Source organism: Cydia splendana, chromosome 25 (assembly GCF_910591565.1).
Source record: "Cydia splendana chromosome 25, ilCydSple1.2, whole genome shotgun sequence".
NCBI lineage: Eukaryota > Metazoa > Arthropoda > Insecta > Lepidoptera > Tortricidae > Cydia > Cydia splendana.
This window is the reverse complement of record NC_085984.1, coordinates 2,499,250-2,526,070: the sequence shown is the minus strand read 5'-3', so window position 1 is coordinate 2,526,070 and position 26,821 is coordinate 2,499,250. Positions and strand designations below refer to the sequence as shown.

The 26,821-nt window shown below is 39.0% G+C and overlaps 1 protein-coding gene across 2 annotated transcripts in view; it reads right to left on the bottom strand.

Annotated features, from left to right (window-relative positions):
* Positions 1-26,821, bottom strand: part of LOC134802758 (uncharacterized) — a 131,938-nt gene that overhangs the window by 1,859 nt on the left and 103,258 nt on the right. Inside the window, exons 1-6 of one of the 2 annotated variants that reach the window (XM_063775452.1) lie at positions 11,880-11,945; positions 10,561-10,819; positions 8,661-8,768; positions 5,323-5,527; positions 3,979-4,219; positions 2,492-2,690 (exon numbers count right to left, since the gene is read on the bottom strand). In XM_063775452.1, coding sequence (XP_063631522.1) covers positions 2,492-2,690; positions 3,979-4,219; positions 5,323-5,527; positions 8,661-8,768; positions 10,561-10,819; positions 11,880-11,929 — 1,062 coding nt within the window. In that variant the 5' untranslated portion in view covers positions 11,930-11,945. Of the gene's footprint in view, positions 1-2,491; positions 2,691-3,978; positions 4,220-5,322; positions 5,528-8,660; positions 8,769-10,560; positions 10,820-11,879; positions 11,946-26,821 lie in introns of those variants that run through there. The other variant, XM_063775453.1, reaches the window with a different exon arrangement.

Genomic DNA, 26,821 nt, shown 5'->3' with positions numbered 1-26,821 from the left:
ATCAAGATAACTCGCCTTCATATTAAAATATATTACTAGTAAAGTGATTGATCGAGTATCTTAAGTGATTGTTTAATCTTGTATCGCTCTAACCAAGTACAATTACGTTTAAAAGAATCTTGAACAAGTCTATTAATAAAGCAAACTTATAATAAGTTATAATAAGCTCAGCTTAGTGTATTACTATATCTTGTTCTCTTACAAAATACTACTGTAGGATCAAATATTATTCAGGACTATTTAATCTTTCTGCAGACTATTATAGGATACTTATACTTATTAGAGTCTTATAAGGATAATCTTGTAAGGAACTAGAAGACTGTGATATAAAAACAAATGATCTTGAGAGTATTTACGCTTGTGAAATGTTACTATTAGTAACAGTATCCTGTAACCGTCTTGTGCGCCTGTCTTGTAGCAAACTATAGGAGTGTGATATAAAAACAAATGATCTTGAGAGTATTTACGCTTATGAAATGTTACTATTAGCAACAGTATCCTGTAACCGTCTTGTGCGCTTGTCTTGTAGGAAACTATAGGAGTGTGATATAAAAACAAATGATCTTGAGAGTATTTACGCTTGTGAAATGTTACTATTAGTAACAGTATCCTGTAACTGTTTTGTAAGCTTACCTTTTAGCAAACTATAGGACTAAATATAAATACGAATGCTCTTGAGTATGTTAAAGCTTGCCCAATGCTGTTATTAGTAAAAGAGTCTACAACAATGCCTTTATAAGATCGTTACTAGTAGATACTTACGAATATTTTTTTTAATAGGATTACTTTGCTAGTTGGGTCGTATGCCCTAATTTTGATTTCCCTATTATGGAATAGCCGATTTTTTTGTTCTAACCTAACCCACTTTTATGGCAACAGTTCGTTTTTGCAAGGAACGCAGTTCTAACCTAACCTAACCCACTTTTGTGGCAGCAATTCGTTTTTGCAAGGATTGCAGTTCTAACCTAACCAAACCCACTTTTGTGGCAGCAGTTCGATTTTGCAAGGATCGTAGTTCTAACCTAACCTAGTTTTAACAGCAGTTCGTTTTTACAATGGTCGCAGTTCTAACCCAACCTAACCCACTTTTGTGGCAGCAATTCGTTTTTGCAAGGATTGCAGTTCTAACCTAACCAAACCCACTTTTGTGGCAGCAGTTCGATTTTGCAAGGATCGTAGTTCTAACCTAACCTAGTTTTAACAGCAGTTCGTTTTTACAATGGTCGCAGTTCTAACCCAACCTAACCCACTTTTGTGGCAGCAGTTCGTTTTTGCGAGGGTCACAGTTCTAACCTAACCTAACCTAACCCACTTTTGTGGCAACAGATCGTTACCATTCATTATGGAAAGTAATTGTTATGATAATTGATCAATAGGAAAAGTAACTGTTATGACAATTGATCATTAGTGCAATAGCCATTAGGTCAAAACAGTTCGAGCATGTTATTTTATGCCAAACATTGTTAGGGATTTCGAAGAATATGGTAAAAAACATTAGGGATCTTGATAGTTATGGTACAAATGCTTAGGACAAATGAGTCTTAGGCTAACCATTACATTATGGAAAATAATCGTTATGACAATTGATCGTTAGGGCATGTGCCCATTAGGACAAACCAGTTAGGGCAAGTGACTTTAGGACAAACGTTGTTAGGTATTCAGAAGGACACCCCTTTAACTAATGTCCTGCCCACCATGACCTACGGTGCCGAGACATGGACGCTCACTAGGCAGGCAGTGCATACAATCCAAGTGGCACAGAGAGCCATGGAGCGCGCCGTGCTCGGCATCAAACTTCAACATCGAGTGAGGAATGTCGAGATCCGACGTCGCACCAAGGTGCAAGATGCAGATGCGGATGCAGCTGGGCGGGACACGTTGCCAGGCAGAGTGATGGCATGTGGGCCAAAATGTTAAACGGAATGGTGGCCGCTTACAAACGAAAGGAGTGCCTGGCGTCCGTTGGCTCGTTGGGTGGACGACATTCGGAACATTGCGGGTCACTTCTGGATGAGATTGGCTCGGGATCGGGAAAAGTGGCGTACTCGAAGAGAGGCCTATACTCAGCTGTGGGCGATACAATGCTGATATGATGACGATGATGATTACTCGAACGGTAGTCTAAATTATTAGTGTGTTGCCATGATAATCAATACGATTTGGGGCCCATTTCTCGAACGATATTAGTCTAATATTATTAGTGTGTTGTCATGGCAACCCATACGATTTGACAGTTCGTGGACTAATAATATTAGTCTAATATCGTTCGAGAAATGGGCCCTTGACAGGGGCCTATTTCTCGGACAATATTAGTCTAATATTATTAGTGTGTTGCCATGGTAACCCATACGATTTGACAGTTCGTGGACTAATAATATTAGTCTAATACCGTTCGAGAAATGGGCCCCTGAACGTAGACTAATAATATTAGTCTAATATCGTTCCAAAAATGGGTCCCTGCTGTTGTGAAAACGAATTAAACATGTATAACCTTGGTATTCAACATCTCAAACAATATGGACACTTGTATTAACTGCTGGTGCATCCCAATGGTCAAGGGCCCGTACTTAGCCAGCGCGTCCGCTGTGAAAGAGGTTACTTCCAGCAGTAAGATGCAGGTGATGAACTGCATGAACAGATAGAACGCGAACAAATATTCGCTGAACGCATCCGAGCATCTGTCGACGAATCTGTTAACATGAAATTCTTTAAAAATGAATGCAAAGATTTATAACAGCGTCATTAGTGAGTCCTTTAAGAGCGTTTTCACATTGTCCGATCCGATTTCGGATGTCGGAAGGAAGTAAAATGTAAGATATATGTGTTTCTCTGTATTTATTTATGCATTTAATAATTATCAATCATTATTACTAATAAACTATAAATAACGCAAAAAGGCCAACTTGCAGCTGTTTTTGTCAATGGCGCCTTCTGACATCCGATATCGGTGTACAAAGATGTACATTTTCTGCAGCTATGCATGTGCACTTTGATCTGACCCAAAACAACATCTCAGTGCAAACGATGCATCTGTACTTTGCCCAAAAAGTAGAGCGTCATCTTGCACACGCATCGCAATTTCCCACTCAACCTAGCTGTAATTATTAATAAGATCAACATTTTGTATCCATTGTAATTTCTAACCTTGCAGTAAAAACTCGCTTCTTATATTTGACATCTTTTCGTTGGTGTTTCGGCACCTCTCCTTACATTTGACATTCCTTGACAATTCATTGGCATTCGATATTGACATACATTTTACAATCGGAAAGGCGCTTCCGATAAATTCAGCCATGTCTGAGCCCCCCGTCAGCTGTCGGACCAATAATATTTGTTTGTGTGCGTATGTGTAGGCATAATGTTTATTGTAGTGTGCGTGACCGCTAAAGACGGCACCCGGGCGCGCCCCCGCGTCCTGATTACGGGGATGTAGGATCCTAAATCCGATGTCGGATCGGACAATGTGAAAACGCTCTAAGGATGACTCACGTTAGACCGTGCCGTGTCCGGGCCGGAGCTTCCGGCGCTTACTTTTCTAAGCGGCGCTTACTCTATCTAAATTGTTGAGCATTAGACTTCCGTGCGTCGTGAAATCTATTGTCGAGTACCTACGAGTAGCAGCAGGCGTGGCTCACTCCGCGATTTCGTCGCTTTGCTACACGTAGCTGAAAGTACATCCGTTCGGCCCCAATTTTGGGGAAAGACATAAGCCGCGCGTGGCGCTGTCGCCACCTAGCGGCCATATCTGTGCTGATCGTAACAGACGCGTTTTGTTAGAGAGTGAGTCTTCTGTACCTAGTACTAATTATTTATTCTGTGGTAGCAGTAGTGATAATTCCACTACGTGACGCTAGATGTCGACTACGAAAATAATAAGCGTTTTGGTACCTAACAAAACTGATGTATGAGTGAGCAATTTATGCTTAATTATTTCTCTATGGCCTTAAAATCAATATTTATGTATTTAGCTGTACTTACTTTATAATAAAGTTGTGATGTAATATATTCTCCTTTAACAACATTCGTATGTTATTATTCTCTTCAACTGAGTACATAATACTATTCTCGGGCAGAGGCATGTTTTGCAAATTGTGCTTTAGAATTCTTAGGTGGCCCCAAATTTGGAACACTATCAGGCACAGTAATAGATCAAAAACGCAGAGGCCAATTGTGGTGACGTAGGAAATTGGAATATTGAAGATGAATAGCATCCAGTATCCTGAAAAATCTTATACTAAGCGCCACTTGCACCATCCCACTAAGCGCCACATACACTCTCTTACTTACCCAGGGTTAACCGTTTAAACCTAGAGTTACCAGGGTTACCAGAATAAGTTGACACCGCTTAATGGTTTAACGGTTTAACCCCAGGTTAGTAGGATGGTGCAAGTGCCCCTAACCGGCTAAACCGTTAACCGCGTGTCAAATTGTACTGGTAACCAGCATGGTCACTCCAGATTGAACCATTTAACCTGGGGTTAGTGGGATGGTGCAAGTGGCGCTAAGTGAATTAGTAGGTAAGTATGTAGGTACCGAGAGATATTTATTAAAAAAATCTAGATGTAATTTTCTACATTTTTGATACTTTTGTCTACGGACATGACATCAAACTAGAAATAATTTACTTATCGAAATATGAAATCTGGCTTTTCTCTATGTACTTAATTGGTGTCCCATTCAAATTTAAAGGGGCCCACAGATAACCAGTTCGCTGAATGATATCAGGCTAGAGTTAGACCGTAAAAAGTCTGCAGCGATTTTGATTTGAAGTGTCATTCTAAACGTCAAACTTCTATGAAATTATGACGTATAAATAACACTTACACTGCGTGGGCTATCAAATCCGCTGCAGACTTTTATTGGTGTGACTATATCAGTTAAACGCAAAAGGTGACAGTTCCTAACAACTGACAGGCTGATATCGTAAAAAAAACAAGGAGTAATCAGTATTCCTAGTAGACTAGACTACTAGTAGAGTAGGGGTAATCAGTACCACTTATTTACACCAGATGTCACAAGTGTCGCTACTGACGAAAAATGTACTACTAAAATAATTTACAACTAACATTATAAGCAGAGGGAGTTGAAATATACTTCCAGTTAACCCGGTTAATATCATATTAGCTGAAAATTGTTGATGATTAGAGTTTTCGTTCGCCGCGACATCTATTGTCAACTAGCAGTACTGATCAATTCCGCTACTTGACGGTAGATGTCGACTACGAAATAACTCGCGTTTTGGTAAGAAAACTGATGTATGTATGGAGTTAATCACTCTTTCTTTACTCATATTAACTTAGGTACTCAATGCATTCAACACACCCTCTTCCGTAGTATAAACGGCATCAGGAAAATAATAGTATACAGAGTGTTCAAACGTGCTATTTTCGGGCCGGTTTTCGCCGAACATGTCTCTGCTATAGTTGTTGTACCACGGCATGAATATGAACAGGGACACTCCTATGAACATCTGCCACATCACGTAGATTGTGAACATTCCTGATATGATGTGGATTTGCGCGTGTACCTAAAAAAATTGTGACATTAAAAGCTTTCTGTACAATATCTATTAATTACATCACACGTTTAGGGAGGGGGAGGGGGTCAAGAAAATGTGACATGTTGTGACAAGGGGGAGGGGGGCGTCACAAACTTTGTGACGTCACTTTAACTTCATCAGTAACCGAAAATTTATTTAAATTATTATATTCGCTGTACAGTTAAATAACAAATTTTTGGAAGGATAATCGTATTTATTAGTTTAATTTTCTTTCGTAATCAGTTTTTTGGCTTATAAAACTAACATTTAAAAAATATTTTGAGTAGGTATAAATTAATAATACTTACTTAATTCGATTTGCCGATTTCGTTGAAATGGGACGTTATACGAGGGCAGGGGTTTGTGAAATGTGACCAAGTGTGACGAGTATATGATGGTAAATTAGTGTAACGTAATTAATGGATGACCGTAATTTTATGTCCTAAAAATCTTACTCTGCGTTACGAAGACTAGGTACAGACAAAAAAAATAGTGTTTATTCAGCTCAGAATGAAAAGCTATTCAAAGTTACCGTAAAACGGGGTCAACAGGAATCGCGGGGTGAATAGATAAATTTTGAACCTTTTCTTTCAAGTTGTTATATTTAAAAACGTACATCTCTAAAATTAGATTTTTTTGAATGCGTATATAGTAGACTATTTATTCTCTGCAATCTACATTGATACCAAAAGAACTTAATCAAATTTAACTGCCTAAGTATATAAAAGTTAGATTTTTTTAACTCTAAAGTAAGGTCTCGCCGAGGTAAGAAATGAAGCCTGTCTGAACTTTGTTCTAGCGGTAAATGTTTTGACATTAACTAAGTAAAAGTTAGCTAACCTAGTAATATAGTATCTGTAGTACCTAAATAATAAATAATATGTGACGTCCCACGGTCAAAGGTACCTTATGGCGGGTATGGAGTTATGCATACCCCAGTAATCTACAATAAATAAGCTATCGATAACACAAAAGATCAACCTTCTAGGTTGCGTAGTTACAGAGATATGATTTTTTGAAAATAATGTTGTGAAATGAGCAACTTTACGATAGAGAAGTTTTAAGTTTAGCCGCCTAAAAAACTATGTTCCTGAAGTAAGTTACATAGTTGACTACAAATAATAATGCCTTATATATCTGAGATAAAAAAAATATTGCGACTTGTTCTGTAATGCAAATAGAAACTTTTGATATCGACTGATTTATGTGTATACTAACCAATCTCTTGAAAATAAAGTTTTATTTCATTTTCACGATTGATTGCAATGAGCTCTCAAGATTTAAATTTTATCTATTAGAAAACGACACTGACAGACAGTTTAAGCAAAAAACAATACCGATTTAGAGGTGAAAATGTATTTTCTGACTTTTTCATATAAAATCACAAAATTGAATATTTTTACTTTTAATGTGACACACAATCAATTTTTCTGAGCACATATGAAAGAAATTCTGTCATTCAAATGAAATAAATCCTAAAACCCCAACTAAATACTATATTTAACCCCTTATGCCACTTTAAACTTACATAACAATAACAGTATTTGCTCCATACATTTACGAAAAGGTACCTTATGGAAATAAATCTAATAATACATCACTACAAAACATCAATCATATTATAGTTTATCTTTTATGAATAGAAAATATTAATTTACATTAAACTGCCCCCAATTTAATTAGTTCTTCGTCATAATAATCTTAAAAAAGACCAATAATTTGTATGTAATGAAAAGGTACCTTGTGGTCAAGTTACATGATGAGGCATGATGATGATGGAACAGTTAGGATAAACTAATAATATTTTGGGGTTAAGATGGTATAAATCGTCTATTTCTTATCAATAATATATTTCGGTTGCTATTGAAGATAAGCGGCATTGAGGTTCAATGACCTCAGATATTCCATAAGGTAATGCGTCGGGTATTGGCATTTTTCAGCAAACCAATGGCTGATTTACTGCATGCGACCAAACCAAATGAAGATTATTCTAGTTAAGAAAGACTTGACGAGAGTAACTTTGGTATAATAGCAGTCTACTTGGATTTGTGATGTCGGTCTATGTACGGTTATAATATTTGCGAGGCGCCCCAACCAGAACTGAAATTATCAAATTAGTTTTGCAGAATGCTAATACAGTTCTCTACCAAACTTCTTTTCCCGTATTGACTAGTTTTTTTGGGAATTTTCAATCTTTTTTCCATAAGGTACCTTTTCTACTAAACTCTGAGACGACATTACTAGGCTTATAACTAACTTATAACAAAAATAAAAACAGGTAAACAAACGTTACGCATTAAGGTTTCAGATCACACAATAAAAAAAAATTGAGCATTTTTTCACCTCTTTACAAAACATTTAATATCTCCGAAACTAGAAACCCTCATAAGGTACCTTTTCCCGTGGAACGTCACATATCACTAATTTTCTCGATAATAAAGCATTTTTTTGCAAAAAACCAATAACAAGCAAATTTACGTGATAAAGGGGTCAGTGGACAGGCATATGGGGTGAACAGTTACGCCATTGGGGGGGGTGATTAGATACAACAAAGGGGTGTAAAGACACGCCTTGGGGGTTAAAAGACACGAAAAAATAATTTTGTTTCAAATAGCTGTTTAACAGATATATATACCATTTGCCAATAGAGTAATATCCACATAATAATGACCAAATTCGATGCCTATGACAACTAAAACTTAATATTTCTATTCACCCCTTTCTTGTGTCTATCGACCCCGTTTTAAGGATATGGAGAAAACAGGTAGTTTTCTTTGATTTTCTCTGAATTGGGTTGGTAAAAATTTCTTTCACAAATGCAAAATTGAAGAAAGACTCAAAAAATGATATCAAAATTATTACTTTTATCATTTGGATTATTGGCGAAAATCGTCCTTGAACTTGAAAATCGTGTCTTTTCACCCCGTTTTACGGTACCAAATTTTATTAAATTGAGTCGTAAATAAATTTACAACAAAATACACACACTTAAGATTAAAAAAAACTGCAATCAATATTTTTGTATTCGTAACAGAGCATGGGGTTCACTCGATAACCTAATCCCAAGAATAGGCACAGATAAACAGATATGTATTTGTTCGTATAATTAATATTATATTACCTTAGCGGCGTATGGTGACCGGCCCTTGAAGTAGAACAAGTTGAAGTCAAGTAAATAATCCTTTATTGTCTCTTGATATTTCCTTGTCCTCGCTGTCAAAAGCCTTTGCTGAAATTATAATCATTATAAATAAATATTGCACGCAGAGAAGATGGCCGATGGGGTCGAAAAGTGCTCGAGTGGAGACCACGGACTAGCAAGCGCAGCGTAGGACGTCCATCCACAAGACGGACAGACGACCTTGTTAAGGCCGCCGGAGGACAATGGATGCGGGTCGCTTCCAACCGGTACGAATGGAGGTCCAAGGGGGAGGCCTACGTTCAGCAGTGGACGTCTTATGGCTGAGATGATGATGAAATAAATATTGGACAACACATGCACACTCGGAGTAATTAACAATGGAGCCGCCATGTCTAAAATTTTCGGTACAAAATAGTCTGCCGTTTTTTGCGGGGGAGGGGCACATCAAATGTATAGGTACGTCATGTCAGATAAACGTCAGTCCATACATATGGTTGACATGTGGTTGACCATTGGCCGCCTTTTTTCGACAGAGGGGAACGCCTGTTAATGGGGGCTCCATTGTTAATTACTCCGAGCATGCACATGTAGAATTTTTTGTATCAATTATTTTATTTTTTGTAGGAAAATTAATTCTTTCTTCTTTTTAGACCTTTTCGATCCTTGAGATGTAGGTCTCCTTCAATTTTTGCCATTCTGTTCTATTTCGTGCTCTTTGTACCCATTTTGATATTTTTGATCCAGTTGTTCTTTTGATGTCGTCTGTACCACAAAATAAATAATAGCACTAGGGTTTACTAATGTGTTGCAGAAAGATTTTTGACATATTTTTGTATTGCATAATGTTACTTGGCAGAAATGTCGTTTGGCAGAATTACCTTTCCCATATATCATTTAGCATACAATCATTTCGCAGAGTTTTAAAATCCAGAACCATATTTTGGCATACTGGTGATGATCATAATAGTCTTTTAAACGAGTATTAATTTCGCAGATAAATATATTGCATAATATTTAGGTAGCATAAAGTTATCAAGACGCATTAAAGTTAATCAGATAACCTAACCTAACCTAACCCACTTTTCTGGTGGCCGTTCGTTTTGAATGAGGTCGCAGTTCTAACCTAACCTAACCCACTTTTCTGGTGGCCGTTCGTTTATTATGAGGTCGCAGTTCTAACCTAACCTAACCCACTTTTCTGGGAGCCGTTCGTTTTATACAGGAGGCCGCAGTTACAACCTAACATAATCTTCTTATCTGGCACAGGTTCAATTTTGTTTGGGGGTCACAGTTCTTACTTAACGTAATCCACTTTTCTGCAAGTAGAAAAACATTATGCCATAATGAAAGTATGCTGCAGGATGATTATGGTAGGTACATAAAATTATGCTAAACCAGTCTGAAAAAGTAATCTTCTGCTAAATAATATGCTGCAAAATGTATTGTATGGTTAGTAAGAATAATGCAAAGTAATATTTATGCCTAATTATCATTCTACTAAAAGTGTTTCTGCGATACATGTTATGCGAAGTGTATTTCTGACAAACAATATTATGCCAGAAGAGGGGAGCCCAGCACTAGGTACAGAAGGTCCACTCTCTAACAGAACGCGCCGTTTACGACAGATATGACCGCAAGGTGGCGCAAGCGCGAACAGGCGCCCGTTCCGTAGCGGTGCGCGGCACTACTACTGCTAGACACCAAAATTGGTGTTGGCCGCATGTACTTGTAGCGACGCGACGAATTCGCGGAGTGAGCCACGCCTGGCTGTACTCATCGATGCTGCTCACGTCTGCTGAATCACCATGTGTTGTTGGAACTCAGTAATTTTGTGTATAAATACCCTGTATGTATTAATTTATTATTATTTATTACTTACCAGATATAAGATACAGAAAATCCAACACAAAATATTATGGCCCAGATCAAAAAACGATAGTTTTACTCTATTCACACGTATATAGTTGAATCCTAAAACGCCCAAAATTGTGCCAATGAGTATTAAAATGGCGTTGTACATGGACAAAATGGCGGCTAATTGATTTCGTCCGAATTGCTTGTATGGCCAGGAGCCTATGGTCGCCATCACGAATTCAAGTTGAGTCACATACTTGAAATCTAGAGGCGAGTTCACGTAACTGGAAAAATTAGTAAAATTAACACTAAATTATAATATGATTTAATTTATTTTTCCAATATAAACTGAAATAATAAATTTCGAAGATTGTATATAAGTACAGATGTAGTGCATAATTATTTTCCATCGTATTTTCACGGAAACCTGCGAACGTGTCTGGTTTTTTCAGTCAGTCACGGCACAGAATAAATAATAGTACTAGGTACAGAAGACTCACTCTCTAACAAAACGCGTCTGTTACGATCAGGACAGATATGGCCGCTAGGTGGCGACAGCGCCACGCGCGGCTTATGTTATGGCTAGCCATCAAAATTGGTGTGGAACGGATGTACTTGTAGCTACCTGTTGCACAGCGACGAGATCGCGGAGTGAGCCACGCCTGGTCACGGTACAAAAAGTACTGAGGCTGACTGACGTAGCATGACAAATACGAACGTTTCCGAGAAAATACGATGGAAAACAATTCTGCACTACATCCGTACTCGACAAATAGGACCGGGTACCGCCGTGACGGGGTAGCCGGTTCGAATCCGGACTCTGCCCCTGACGCCAAGGGCTTGGTCACTATTTCTTTAGTATCTACTTATACATATAAAAATTATGTTATACTGAAGATTGTTTATTTTCTGTTTCAGGTACATACAAAACAAACTAACTTATCTATAAAATAAAACTAAAAACGAATACTAAATAAAATTAAAATATGTATATCTAATGGCTCCTCTACACGATGGGCCAACGTCGGCGAATCCAAGGGACGCAGCTATGCGGTAGAATGAGATAGCAATATCACTTGCTCCCTCTAACGCATAAATGCGTCCCTTGGATTGGCCGACGTTGGCCCATCGTGTAGAGGAGCCATAAGAAATAGGGCCCCTTTAGCATGGTGTCGAGGACGCTGGCAGCATTTCCCCGCTGTATTGCGTTGCTAATACGTTGTGCGAGAAAGCTGCGAGCTCTTCGGTCACCAGTGAAGTCTATCAGTCTTTTTAATAGCTCTTTAAAAAGTTTAGTTGATTATGTTATATTTATATGTATTTCAGTTAATGACCCGTGCTTACCCATCATCAAATCTCTCCCTCAAAACCTCATACACTCTTTTTAAAACCATTGTGATATAGCCGAATATTTTTAAGGTTAGGTTAAGATATAGTATTTTATTTGCGAACGTAGGACATTTTATTTAGCAACTTAACTTTGCACTGTGGTTATAACTTCTGCGCAGTTCTAGGGTTTTTACATTTCCTGTTATAATTGAGTATAAGTATAAGGTTCTGTTCCATACGCGAAGCGAGGAGAGGCGAGAATCGAAGAGTAAGTAAGTACCTAAATACAAAAGTTTGCACAATTGTGCAAGGTTTTCGGCAGAGGTTTTAGCCCAGGACCGGGATAAGTGGCGTACACGAAGAGAGGCCTATGCTCAGCAGTGGGCGACTGAAGGCTAGAATGATGATGATGATTTCGGCAGAGGGGTAAGCTCATAAAGGCGACTCCAGTTATTAAATGCTCTAAGGTCTGAACAGTCTACAGTAAGGGACTTTCACAGGTTTAAAATTATATTTTATTTACCTATAACTTGTGAAAGTAATAAAGGTATTCTTCTTGTTATTAGAATACCTTTATTTAATAGTAATAAAGGTACCTACTTATTATTCTTCTTGTTAACACAGAAAAAAATGATATTATTATGACAACAAAAACAATATTTAGAACGTATGAACACTTTTTGGGGCATTTTGTGTCAGCGAGCGTGATGGGCACCTTTGCGCCGGGGGTAGCGCGGGGAGGCCTCTTTCAGTAGTTTTTATATTCCTTGTTTTATTTTAGATATATTTAGGGTTGTTAGTTTTAATTTAGTAAGTATTATTCATAGATGTATTTAGTTCATAAGTTATTTATTTGTCCTTTTACTGTCTTTTACAATGAAATAAATTTTACATTGGTCTTTTGTGTTTGACCCAAACCTTCAATAAATAATGTGTGATAATGTTAATTTTTCCAAAAAATATAATAATGTTATTTTTTTTGTCAAAGCCGTGACGAGTGGCGAAATACAGGGGAGGTCTTTGCCCAGCAGTGGAACACAATATAGACGACTAAAAAAAAATTGGCGTGAAAAAAAAGGGCTAGGAGGGAAAACTAGAAATTTTCTCGCTTCGCTCCACTACTGGATACTTTCTGGGCACGTTCCAATAAGTAGATAACTAGCATATAACTGTTATATATGAGCATACTTATATTGTAATAAGAGGGTAGGCTGTAGCGTAATAAATACTTGCAGAGCAATACGCCTTTTATTTAATAGTTGCGGTAATGATAAAATTATAGTAGTCATACTCATTATGAAAAAAGCTGCACTCATGAGTCACAGTCACAAAGTTGCTAAATGGAATGTACTACGTAGATTCACAAATAGAATACTAAAAAAAAAATATACCTACATACGTACAAACATGAACGCTGAAAACAATACACTCTTTTTTTTGGGCAGTCGTGTAATAATAGGGATTATTTAAGGATTTTTAATTATTATAAAAGTTAGGCTCATTTAAAAAATTGCATTAATCTGTTTTTCGCTCCTAATTTTTACAATAGTCAAAAAATTGGAAAACATCAAACGTAGGGGCATAGCTACGGTTAATATACATCAAATTATGTGAAAATATTTTCCATGATCTCAATGTCCAGAGAGAAAAATGGGGACTACCGTAAACTGGGGTTACTTAGATTCGTGGGGTATTGATCATCGATTTTTGAGGAATAAGCAGTTGATTTTTGAACGTGTACTAAATATTTAATAACATTAATTTAGTAATAACAAACAAAAAGAAAAAAATAAACGTTAAAATTAAAACTAAAATATAATATCTTAAAATAAACTTATAAGTAAAAAATGCTTGTACGTGTACTTAAGAATTTTGTGATGTGGTTGGCGACCACAGAAATACATAATAAAAGTGGCCAGAAACCAACTCCTTATAGTTTAAAAAATTACGATAAATTGACGATAAAGGTTACCCCAGTTTTCAACCCGGAGCTCGCGCAGATCAGCGTACACCACATCCGCCCATCGATACCTAGGTCGACCGACCGGCACAGGACCGGGATCAGTGGCGAGCAGTCGTGTTGGAGGCCAATACACACTTTGGGTCGCTGCGCCAGAGGATCAAAGTAACCCCAGTTTACGGTACGTTTGTATGGAGAAGTCCTTTCCTCTCAAAAGCTTCCTCCGTGTTACGTCTATTTGCACTCAAATGCACTCCGCAGTGAGTGTTTTTACAGTTCCCATGTTTATATTGCGTTTGCAATAATATCACTCATTCCTCCCCCTACAGGAGGAAATTAAATAAGTAAATTATTTTTGTAAACGACGAGTAATGTTGAGCTATTTTCCCTTCTGGGGAATAAAAACATACTTAGAGTCAAACCGAGAAAAGTCTGCAGCGATTTTGATAGCCCACGCAGTGCAAGTGTTATTTTAAACGTCAAACTTCTATGAAATTATGACGTATAAATAACCATTACGCAAAAAACGGCAAAAAAATAACGTTTGTTGTATAAAAGCCCCACTTAAATATTTATTTTATTTTGTTTTTAGTATTTGTTGCTATAGCGGCCACAGAAATACATCATCTGTGATAATTTCAACTGTCTAGCTATCACGGTTCATGAGTTACAGCCTGGTGATAGACAGACGGACGGACAGACGGACAAACTGACAAACGGACAGACGGACAGGCGGACAGGCGGACAGACGGACAGACGGACAGACGGACAGACGGACAGACGGACAGACGGACAGACGGACAGACGGACAGACGGACAGACGGACAGACGGACAGACGGACAGACGGACAGACGGACAGACGGACAGACGGACAGACGGACAGACGGACAGACGGACAGACGGACAGACGGACAGACGGACAGACGGACAGACGGACAGACGGACAGACGGACAGACGGACAGACGGACAGACGGACAGACGGACAGACGGACAGACGGACAGACGGACAGACGGACAGACGGACAGACGGACAGACGGACAGACGGACAGACGGACAGACGGACAGACGGACAGACGGACAGACGGACAGACGGACAGACGGACAGACGGACAGACGGACAGACGGACAGACGGACAGACGGACAGACGGACAGACGGACAGACGGACAGACGGACAGACGGACAGACGGACAGACGGACAGACGGACAGACGGACAGACGGACAGACGGACAGACGGACAGACGGACAGACGGACAGACGGACAGACGGACAGACGGACAGACGGACAGACGGACAGACGGACAGACGGACAGACGGACAGACGGACAGACGGACAGACGGACAGACGGACAGACGGACAGACGGACAGACGGACAGACGGACAGACGGACAGACGGACAGACGGACAGACGGACAGACGGCCAGACGGACAGACGGACAGACGGACAGACGGACAGCGGAGTCTTAGTAATAGGGTCCCGTTTTTACCCTTTGGGTACGGAACCATAATTAAAAAAGGGGGCATAGCTATGGTTATAATTTATCAAATTGTGTGAAGATATTTTTCAATTTATCAATCCAAATCCAAAGAGGAAAATGGGCAGTGTGTTTGTATGGATGCGGTCGGCCACTTTCTTCTTGAGTTTAACATACTGCTGATGATTCACACTACATGATTAAGATATCTCGTATATCTCAAAATATCAAGTTACCCAAACCAAGCCCAGACTAACATGCCAAATAGAAATAGCGATATAATTATTAACCCAGCGTGATTCTGAATATTATACGCGTATTAATATTAGCATAATAAAATACTCATGTCGCCATACGACACGAGGCAAATTCGACTTTTATTCATGTCAGTCCGTGACATGTCTTAGCTGACATATCAGGTATAAATTATGTAATAATATGTATAGATTTTTTTTCTTCCTCGCGTTGTCCCGGCATTTTGCCACGGCTCACGGGAGCCTGGGGTCCGCTTGGCAACTAATCCCAAGAATTGGGGTAGGCACTAGTTTTTACGAAAGCGACTGCCATCTGACCTTCCAACCCAGAGGGTAAACTAGGCCTTATTGGGATCAGTCCGGTTTCCTCGCGATGTTTTCCTTCACCGAAAAGCGACTGGTAAATATCAAATGATATTTCGTACATAAGTTTCGAAAAACTCATTGGTACGAGCTAATATGTATAGAGTGATGAGATGATATGTGTAGGCGTCAAGACCGCTAAACTGGGCTGGACATGGATATGTCTGCCGCATGCACCCAGAAAGGTGGGTCAAAATGGTTACTGAGTGGGACCCTCGGAACACAATAGACGGTGCAAGCCGGGGTTCAGGCAGACCGAAAAGGAGATGGCGGGACGACTTGGACGCATTCTACCCCAAATAGTGGGATAATGTTGATGATAGGGTCGAGTGGAGAAAACGAGGGGAGGCCTTTGCCCAGCAGTGGGACACCAAAGTAGGCTAATAAAATAAAAAAATGTTATGATAAGAATAATGTCAATAGAATTAAATTTTAGCGAAATTATTAAGCCATGACTGTGAAAAAGATTTGCGATATGATGAGATGTCGAATCGAGTCTTCAAAGAGAATAAGCCATACCTAGGTCACATCACTATTAAGATATGTCATATGAGAAAACTTAATGGGAGCATTATTCAAATTTATAAATTGTGACAATAAATAATTTGTATACATTTTATAAAGCTAAGTGTACACTTAATACTGAATTAATTCACGTAACTTTAGTCCACAAATTATAATTCCAGCAAAATATGCATAAATATTTTTCAAATTATGTTGAGTATCCAATATAGAAATGTCAAGTTTATGCTTTCAATGTATCCCACAAGATGGCAGAGATATACTAATGTAGGTATATCTGTCACTGTAAAAGCCCGAAGTACGGCAAAACCTAGGATTTACCGGTAAAACCTAGGTTTTACCGATGCCGATCGATAAAAGCCCGAAATGTTAAATCTTACTAGTTTACTTCGGGCTTTTACCAACACCGATATGGTAAATCCTAGGTCTTACCACGGCGACCGGTAAAGTTTAAATCATGCACTGCCAATTTGCCACGCCCTAGGCCCGGGCCTACTGGGCCTTAGGCAGAGGCGTATTTACAAATTTGGCGCCCCGGGCCATTTTGATTTGCCGCCCCCCTTCATCAGTGACGATAAAGTATAGCTTGTCAAGCAAATCTTGTCAGTAGAAAAAGGCGCGAAATTCAAATTTTCTATGGGACGATATCCCTTCGTGCCTACATTTTTAAATTTGCCGCCTTTTTCTACTGACAAGATCTGCTTGACCAAGTATATTTTATTTAAGAAAAAAAAAAAAACCTGCAACAAGTACCTTTGGGGTGTGAAATAAAAAAAAACTAAACATTTACCATTTACTCACATAGGCATTTACATTGTTTTCCTATGTACAAATTGGTTGACAAAATCATCAATAACGCTGTCGTAATTTAAAACGTTTGTCAGCTCAGCTTCTATATTAAGAAGAGCTAAGCTATTCAGGCGCTCTTCGCTGATAGTGGAACGTAGATAATTTTTTATTCTTTTGAGTGCAGAAAGGTGACGTCACTAATGTCACTATTCTAGATACAGATTTATGGGCCGTTTTTGTCACTCCATGACGATGCGACCTCGTTATATTTGCCTGATCTGATCGGTGACCGGTGGGTACTGCTGGGTTTTGGCCATTGAGAATCAAGGTGAGACATGGCAGTCAGGCTGGATATAGCTAAGGAGTTCGGTCGGGTCTGGCATCGAGTCTGCTCGAGGGACTATGTTATACAAATGGATCGCTAGCTTTTTTTCCGGTAGACGCACATGAGCCGTATAGTAGACGGAAGCTGCTCCGATAGTGTGGACATTACCGCTGGCGTTGCACTAGGTTCTGTGCTGTCATTGCTGCATATCAATGATAATCATTGCTATGCAGACGACAGTAGTAGGGATGCGTATTACACAGGCCGTACCATTATCCCACATTCTGTGGTGCTGGAAAGTCATGAAAAGTATTGTATTTGTACCTGATATCGAGAGCACTCTATCTGTACTGAGTTTCGGCATGGGATCGGAACACTTTAGTGAGATTCAATACCACGAAGACACAAGAACCGCCTGTATGTATATAGTCAGATGGGTCACAAATAATGTTAGGTACGTAAGTGAAAACGCGAGCGTAGCGAGCGCGAAATTTTTTCGAGAAAATAGTAGGTAAATTTTTAGGGTTTCGTACTTTAAAAGGAAAAAAACGGAACATATAAGATCACTTTGTTGTCCGTCCGGCCGTCTGTCTGTCTCAATCTAAAGGGTCTTGACATGACAGAGGTCGGCAAAATCGACAAGGCTTGTTATTTAAATTTTACAAATAAATAGGGGAGCGACAAAATTCTGGTCGACCCTATCTGAACAGCTAATAAAATATTTTTTTGACCCAAATTTGCCGCCCCCTAAAATTTGCCGCCATAAGCTTCAGCCTACTCAGCCTAGTGGTAAATCCGGCACTGCGCCGTACTAATACTTCTTGAACGAAAATGTTGCTTAATTTAGGTACTTGTTGGTAGATATTTTTAGCAATTGGTGGGGTTTGAAGCGTTCGTTTGTTTATTAATTTAAATGTCAATTAAAATATAATAAAAAATATAGCTAAGTTTGATTATAAAAGGCGCCCAGAAAAATCCGCAAGGGGGCGGCTTCGCCGCCCCCCTGCGGCCTGCCGCCCCGGGCCATGGCCCCCTTGGCCCTATGGTAAATACGCCCCTGGCCTTAGGGCAAATCCGCCACTGCCCACAGTACGAGTAATACAGATATAGGTTATTAAGGTGGCCATACGCGTCACGTCCCGACGATTTAGACCTCTTTGTGGAATGGCCAATTTCTTGCCGATTTACCAAGGTAAGATGTAGTACTGCCTTAACAAGAGCTTAACTTTAAACCTAACTTACCAAACATAAAGTGTTAAATATGACAAAAACAAACACCTGTCATTAATCCGTGACAGTACTTTACGCAGACAAACATAGGTACGTGTTAATTAGATAATCTGACAATGTCATTTTTATAGTAGGTACAATATTATTTATGTGGGTGAGGTAGTTTCAAGAAACATTTTTTTGGATTCAAAAGGTTTTTAAACATAGGTACGTATTTGTATCACTTTTAGAGCTAGTTTCGCATATTTGGCCCGGTCTAGGCCATCCATTAATTACATCACACGAATTTCTAGGTTTTTTGACCCCCCCCCACCCATTGTCACATTTGGCAAACCCCTCCCCGCCTGGTGTGACGTCACATTTTTTCATTTTTTCAACGAAATCGGCAAACCGAATTAAGTAGGTTATTGTAATACCTATTTTTAATATTTTATCAAAATATAAAAAAAAAGAAATATTAGTAATTTTAAAACACAAAACTAATTGGAAAACAAAATTAAACGAATAAAAATGATTATCGTTACATAAACTTGTTAAATAACTATACAGCGAATTAAATAATTTAAATAAGTTAGAGTGACGTCACAATGTTTGTGACTACCCCCTCCCCCCTGTCACAATATTTCACATTTTCTTGACCCCCTCCCTCCCCTAAACGTGTGATGTAAATTAATGGATGACCCCTAACGCGAGTCATCATTAATTAAACGTGTAAAAATTTAATATAAAACCTATTTTGTGTTAGCCTCTGCTTAAGTTACTATTATTGTTAACTGTACCACAGAATAAATAATAGTACTAGGTATAGAAGACTCACTCTCTAACAAAACGCGTCTGTTACGATCAGCACAGATATGGCCGCTAGGTGGCGACAGCGCCACGCGCGGCTTATGGTAAACCCCAAAATTGGGGCCGAACGGATGTACTTTTAGCTACCTGTAGCAAAGCGACGAAATCGCGGAGTGAGCCACGCCTGACTGCACCTCTAGTGTCACGGATCTTTTCATCGAATACAATAGTCAACTCACATAAAAGTTTTTCTAAGAACAATTAATACTTATAACAAAGACATATGTAACTTCGTATAAGACGAATAAAGTCTAAGAAAAAAACGTGCCACGGAATTCAAGTAAAAGTCATTCTCGAATAGATGCCGCACACACCTTTAGCCTATCCTCGGCTAGATGGCGTGACGACACCGTTTCATATTTAACAATTTTAACACATAGAGTCAATGAACATGGATCAAAATGATATAAAAATAATAAAATCATTTATCCATATGTATACATTTTTTGATAACTTTATACGTTTTCATTTTGAGTTTTAGTCGTGTGTCGATAGATGGCAGTAAATTTACAGTGACTACAAAATTTACAATGACAGGACCCCTCTATACTATCTATTCTTTTTGCTTATAATAAGGAAATGAAACGGCGTTCTTATAGTCATTGTGAATCATTTCACAAAAAACTGTTGCGGTATTTGGCAATTAATCGATGGTTGGTGAAGATAAAGAAATGTTTCTTTTCTTAGGCTACAGAGTTATACAGCCTAGGGGCTGTCCATAAATTACGTCATCGATTTTTGACCCCCCCCCCTAAAATCATCCAAAAATCATGCTTCGAATGACCCCGTTTCCTCCTACGTCATGCTACCATCATCCGATGTCCAGGTCCAGACCTCCCCCCCCCCCTAATTTGAAATGACGTAATTTATGAATAGCCCTCTAGGTAGGTATGTAAACTTACTAAAACCCATAGAAGGTCCTATAGAAGTGGTATACGCGTGCCTCCGTGAGGGACAAAACATAGGCAATGCGACACTATGATTGGTCGAATTTATTTGTTGCCCACCATAATACATACTAATTTAAGGTGGGGAATAAATAAAAAAAGTGAGACTGTGACAAGGACAAACAATAATAGCGCTTTCGCTGCTACTCCTACTGAAAGATACATAAGACTATCCCGTTCGCTCATTTCCCCCACCCATCATGCCTTATCCAGTTAAAATACTAGATTCATGCTAAAACCAATACTCAAGCCCGTTAATGAATGGGTCACACTGAGCAAATTTTGGCACCAACCCCGTAATTGACTCTCCCATAGAAAATTTCAATACTTGACCAGCAAAATGTATGAAACAACCAAATTTTTTTTCGCGATTTCGGAGTCGGAGCTATAGTAAAAGTTGCTCAGTGTGACCCATTCATTAACGGCCTTGAGTAAATGGTTTTAGTAAGTTTACATACTGTGTAAGTAACTAAAGAGTGGTAACTCCATACATCAGTTTTCTTACCAAAACGAGAGTTATTTCGAAGTCGACATCTAGCGTCAAGTAGCGAAATTTATCAGTATTGCTAGTTGACAAATAGATGTCGCGACGAACGAAAACTCTATAGCTCAACAATTTTCAGCTAATAATATAACCGGATTAACTGGAACTCTATTTTCAACTCCGTCTGCTTATAATATTAGTTGTAAATTGCTATAGCAGTACATTTTTCGTCAGTTGCGACACTTGTGACATCTGGTTCGATAAGTAGCGGACTGATAGTTCCACTACTTGACGTTAGATGTCGACTGCGAAATAACGCGCGTTTTGGTAAGAAAATTGATGTATGGAGTTACCACGCTTTCTTTACTTATATAATATATTTCTCTGAAGCTTAGGCTTAGGTACCTACCTACAAATGGTTCGTAAGTAGGTATATTCTTTTACACCAAGAATATTTGGGGCATTATCTATGAAAAGGGACCTTTTGTCGATGGCGCTTACGCCGCACAGCGCCGCGCGGGATTGTATTTATACCGGAGCATCTTTAATAATGGCGTAAGCACCATCGACAATAAGGTCCCTTTTCATAGATAACGTCACATTTTTAAATGTAAAAAGACACAAATAGAGTTAGACCAAGAAAAGTCTGCAGCTGTTATTTAAGACGTCAATAATGTCATAGAAGTTTGACGTTTAAAATAACACTTGCAATGCGTGTGCTATCAAAATCGTTGCAAATCCTGTCCAGTGCTTGTGCAGCATTAGCTCGGTCCAAATACATCAATACGAGTATCTATAAATTATTAACTAGTCGATTACCGTGTTTCTTTGCATACTATAGCATACATCTTGTAAGTACTAACATTAAACTAAACCAAAGCATTTAATAATGCTCCGACATTGTCCGTTTTGAATTCGTTTATACACATTTTATAGTTAGCCCATACATAGACCTTATGGTAAAGAGGTAAGGACTATTATAAGTCAATTATGTGTGTTGTTATATACGGCATCGTTACAAGCAATTCTGCGTCTGTGCTTGAAGATAAAAAATGATAGACGAGGAACTATAACATTTTGGAGGCGGCATTGTGCATCTCTTGTTTGGCGCTATGGTTGACTGGTGGTGAATGGTAATTGGCATTAAGTCTGCCATCTGTACATTGTTATATATATTTTGTGCAATAAACTTAAAATAAACTAACCACGGAGTGGGTTCCACAGTGTAAACGCTGGCAGGGTCAGCCTAAGACGAGATGGCGGGATGACCTGGACACATTTCTCAGCTGGACGCATGCTGCAGTTAATCGGGAGGATTGGAAGTTTAGGGGTAGGCCTTTGCCCAGCAGTGGGACACCTATAGACTAGTTACAAAAAAAAAGAAAGTTAAAATAAATAAATGAATATAGACGTACCGTTCAGCATTACTAATATCGCACAGCATTACTGCTGCAGTAAGGCAGGTAACCGCAATGCAATTTCCCTCATCATCATTCGCTTGCCCTTATCCCATTCATTTGGGGTCGGTGCAGCATGTTTTTTATCTTCCATACCTCTCTCTCGCCCGTCATCTCATTATTCACTTGCGTTCGTTACATATCATCTCTCACACAGTTCATCCACCTTTTCCTTGGTTTTCCTCTCCCGTTAATTCCCTCCACATTCATTCGTTCGTAATACCTTTCTCGTCACATGACTTTCATCCCTCCGCATCACATGCCCATACCACTCTAGGCGATTCGCTCTTACTTTTTCTACTATGCGTAATGCGACTTCCCTAAGGATATTATAAAATAAACGGATTTTAATGTCTTATTTACGTACTTTATCCTTACCAGAGAGCAACACGTCGAACGTGGTTCGCGGTAGGCCTTCTACGTTTTAAAACCTACTTCTTTAAATTTATATGAAGGTCATAGAAAAATTTATCCAAATGGTTAACTTTTGTCATTTTCACAAAGATGCCGGCTATCACAAACTTTTGACTAGATCTTTAAATTTTGATCTCTTCGCATATCAAAACGACTTTCGTGGCTCCGTGCGTGAGTGACCAGTCGCGAATGCGGGGCAAACGCTTAGTCATCATTATAATACCACAGAGTTACTAATCTCTTTGTAGGTATCCCCCACATTCATTTTCCTAGTTGCTTACAATGCTTACAAATGTCTTTATATAGCATGTATAAAACTAGCTTCAAAAAATATTATTAGAAGCTATAATTTTAAGATGACTCAAGTTTTGATAAAGATGGTACACTGACTTTTTAAAGGCTTAGGACAAAGTAAACTTCTGCTTTATTATATTAACGTTGTATCGATTTGAAAATGTAGCTTATTATTTTGATTAATGTGAGACCTAACTTGTAGGTAAAAGTTAGAAAAATAATGAAAAGTAAACGATCTTTATTATATTTATTTATAAACGATCTTACCATCAGCACCTTAAATATATTCGGGCGTGCTGCAGGGGTCACACCTAAGTCCTCTCTTATTTAATATCTGTTCATAAATATTAACCACGTATTTGTTCTAAAACACAGGGGTTCTACAAAAGACAGGGTTGAGTGGAGGAAGCGAGGGGAGGCCTTTGCCCAGCAGTGGGACACTTAACCAGGCTATTAAAAAAAAAATGTTCTAAAAATAATACTAAAAAACTTCCATGTGCACAGGCTGTACACATATTATATATTATTATAAATAGGTTATAACTTATAAGATACATTATTTTAATGGCATTTCTAAACCTTTGTAACAACGACATCCCAAATTCATGTTGAGAGCGGTCTCAGCGAACAATAGCAATTATTGTCGACACCGATCCGAGATCCGATCCGATCCGATCGAGATCCAATCTCGGCGTGGGGTCAGCTGTGTTATTACAACAGCTCAAGCTCAGGCGAGTTGGGGGCTCATAATCAGAATCAGAATATACTTAGAGTTAGACCAAACAAAGTCTGCAACGACTTTGATGACTGCATTGCAGTGCAAGTGTTATTTATACGTCATAATTTCATAGAAGACAAATCATAATAGTGACATGAAAAATAAGTTTTTGGCAAAAAAATCATTTTAGGTACAAGTTTTTGTTGCTGACTGTACTTTTCTTACCACAGGCAACTAATACTCATTGAGACAATTCTAAAAATCCCAAACACAATTAGGTTTCGGTGTTTTATCACAGAGTTTCTATGGCCATCATGAGATCAGTACGTCTACCATCAGTTTTGACATTAACATATACGCTCACGTCTACGTAACTTACTTTCTATGCATCTCGCTCGTACTCGCATATGCGAGCAATAGTGCAAGCGAGATGTACAGAAAGTAAATTACGTAGACGTGAGCGTTATGTCAATGTTAAAACTGATGGTAGAGGCTCAGCTCAATGGTACCATTACTTGCATTGTCACCCGACTTACATTTATGTACCTATGCAAATTTTCAGCTTCATCGGAAACCGGGAAATGGGTCAAAATTAACTTGCAAGATTTGACCCGTACAAACATACATTAGTACATTGCAAGTTTAATAATAAAAAGCTTGTAATAATATATAGCAACATTTTTGTAAATATGTATAACAGCCAATACCTGGGTAAACACTACATTAAGTATGACTCACGTTAGACCGGGCCGGGGCCCAGAGCTTCTTTTTCTATGGAAAGCACGTCATAGAAAATGACATGCCGGACGCCTCGGCCCGGGCTCGGCCCGGTCTAGCGTGAGTCATCCTTTATGATAATCTTGGAGATCAAGGTACGCTGGTTCGTTAACATCGACTCGTTTGCGCAGACGCAACATATACATACAAACGGACATTACAATACAATTTGAATAGACAGGTACAAAAGCTAAAGCATAAAGCATTGGTCAGTGATTAGATTGACGAAGGTGTAGATAAAGAAAAATGAGCGAGCAAAGCGAAGGTCCCCTTTTCAGCTTGGGAATACCTAATTGTATCATTTAAGTATACCACATGTTTTTGCACCGCCTACAACTTATCTGCTTTGCCTAAAGGTTGATTGGTAGAGAATGCCTTATGGCATTAAGTTCGCCTTTTGTACAGTGTATTTCCTTATGTGCAATAAAGATTAAATAAATAAATAATAATACCTCAAGGCCTCTAGATTGATAATTCAATTGTTGACAACCGTATTGTGATCTAAAAAAGCACTGCGATTTTCCAAAAACTCCGCTAGCAGAACCACCTTAAAGGATGACTCACTTTAGACCGGGCCGGGCCCGAGCTTCCGGCGCTTCGTTGTCTATGGAAAGCACCACGTGATCACCTGTTATGTCATAGAAAAGTAAGCGCCGGAAGCTCCGGCCCGGACACGGCCCGGTCTAACGTGAGTCATCCTTACGGCTGGGCCGGAGCTTCCGGCCTTCCGGCGCTACGTTTTCTATGGAAAGCACCACGTGATCACCTGTCATGTCCTAGAAAAATAAGCGCCGGAAGCTCCGGCCCGGACACGGCCCGGTCTAACGTGAGTCATCCTTACGGCTGGGCCGGAGCTTCCGGCCTTCCGGCGCTTCGTTTTTTATGGAAAGCACTACGTGACCACCGATCAGTCGTCATAGAAAATGACATGTCGGACGCCTCGGCGCGGGCACGGCCCGGTCTAGCGTGAGTCATCCTTAATACGGCAACATACAAAATACTGGTTAACACTCTTTGTATTTTTTAGGGTTCCGTACCCAAAGGGTAAAACGGGACCCTATTACTAAGACTTCACTGTCCGTCCGTCCGTCCGTCTGTCACCAGGCTGTATCTCACGAACCGTGATAGCTAGACAGTTGAAATTTTCACAGATGATGTATTTCTGTTGCCGCTATAATAACAAATACTAAAAACAGAATAAAATAAAGATTTAAATGGGGCTCCCATACAACAAACATGATTTTTGACCAAAGTTAAGCAACGTCGGGAGTGGTCAGTACTTGGATGGGTGACCGTTTTTTGTTTGTTTTTTTTTTTTTTTTTTGCATTATGGTACGGAACCCTTCGTGCGCGAGTCCGACTCGCACTTGCCCGGTTTTTTGCTACTATCGAGCCCTAAGGAGGTCTAAACACACAACCTTCTGTATTTTCTGTCGGTTTAAGGGTTAGTTGACCGCATTATGACCTTATTAATATAACCTTACTAAGACCAGTGGGGAGACACTCCTGACTTCGGGCAAACTCGGCTCCGTTCGGCTCAGCATTGCTCCGAGCAATTATTAGGGTTGACACAACTTGAGGGCCCTACTTTGCGCGCACGACCACAGATAAGATAATTAAGTACTTGAATTTTGTCAACCGTAAATAGTCGAAAGGGATAGTGCCATAAGTTAGAAAGGGATATCATGATTCGACCATGAATCGCTGGCAAACTTCGGTTTTGTAGGAAGTGTCCTTTCTGTACGGTAGTACTTATTCTGTGCTAAGACATACAGACATAGACGTTTTTGTGGTATAAACGAGTGTTTGAAGTCACGATACATCGATAAATCTGTTATCGATAAGTCATAGGTAGATTCATATTTAAAATATTATGTAACTTCTACTTGCTGTAGGTAAGTTACCTAAAAATTTCAATAATGCAAATCAATTACAAAGCGGTACATAATTTCTTTATTACATATATTTAGTACAACCCTTAAACAGGCCTGACGCATTTTTTACTTTTGATTACTGATTCGTTTAGGTAATAGCTTAAAAAGAAAAGTAATTTCTTGTTTTTTTTTTATTACCCCTAATTGAATAAAAAAAAACC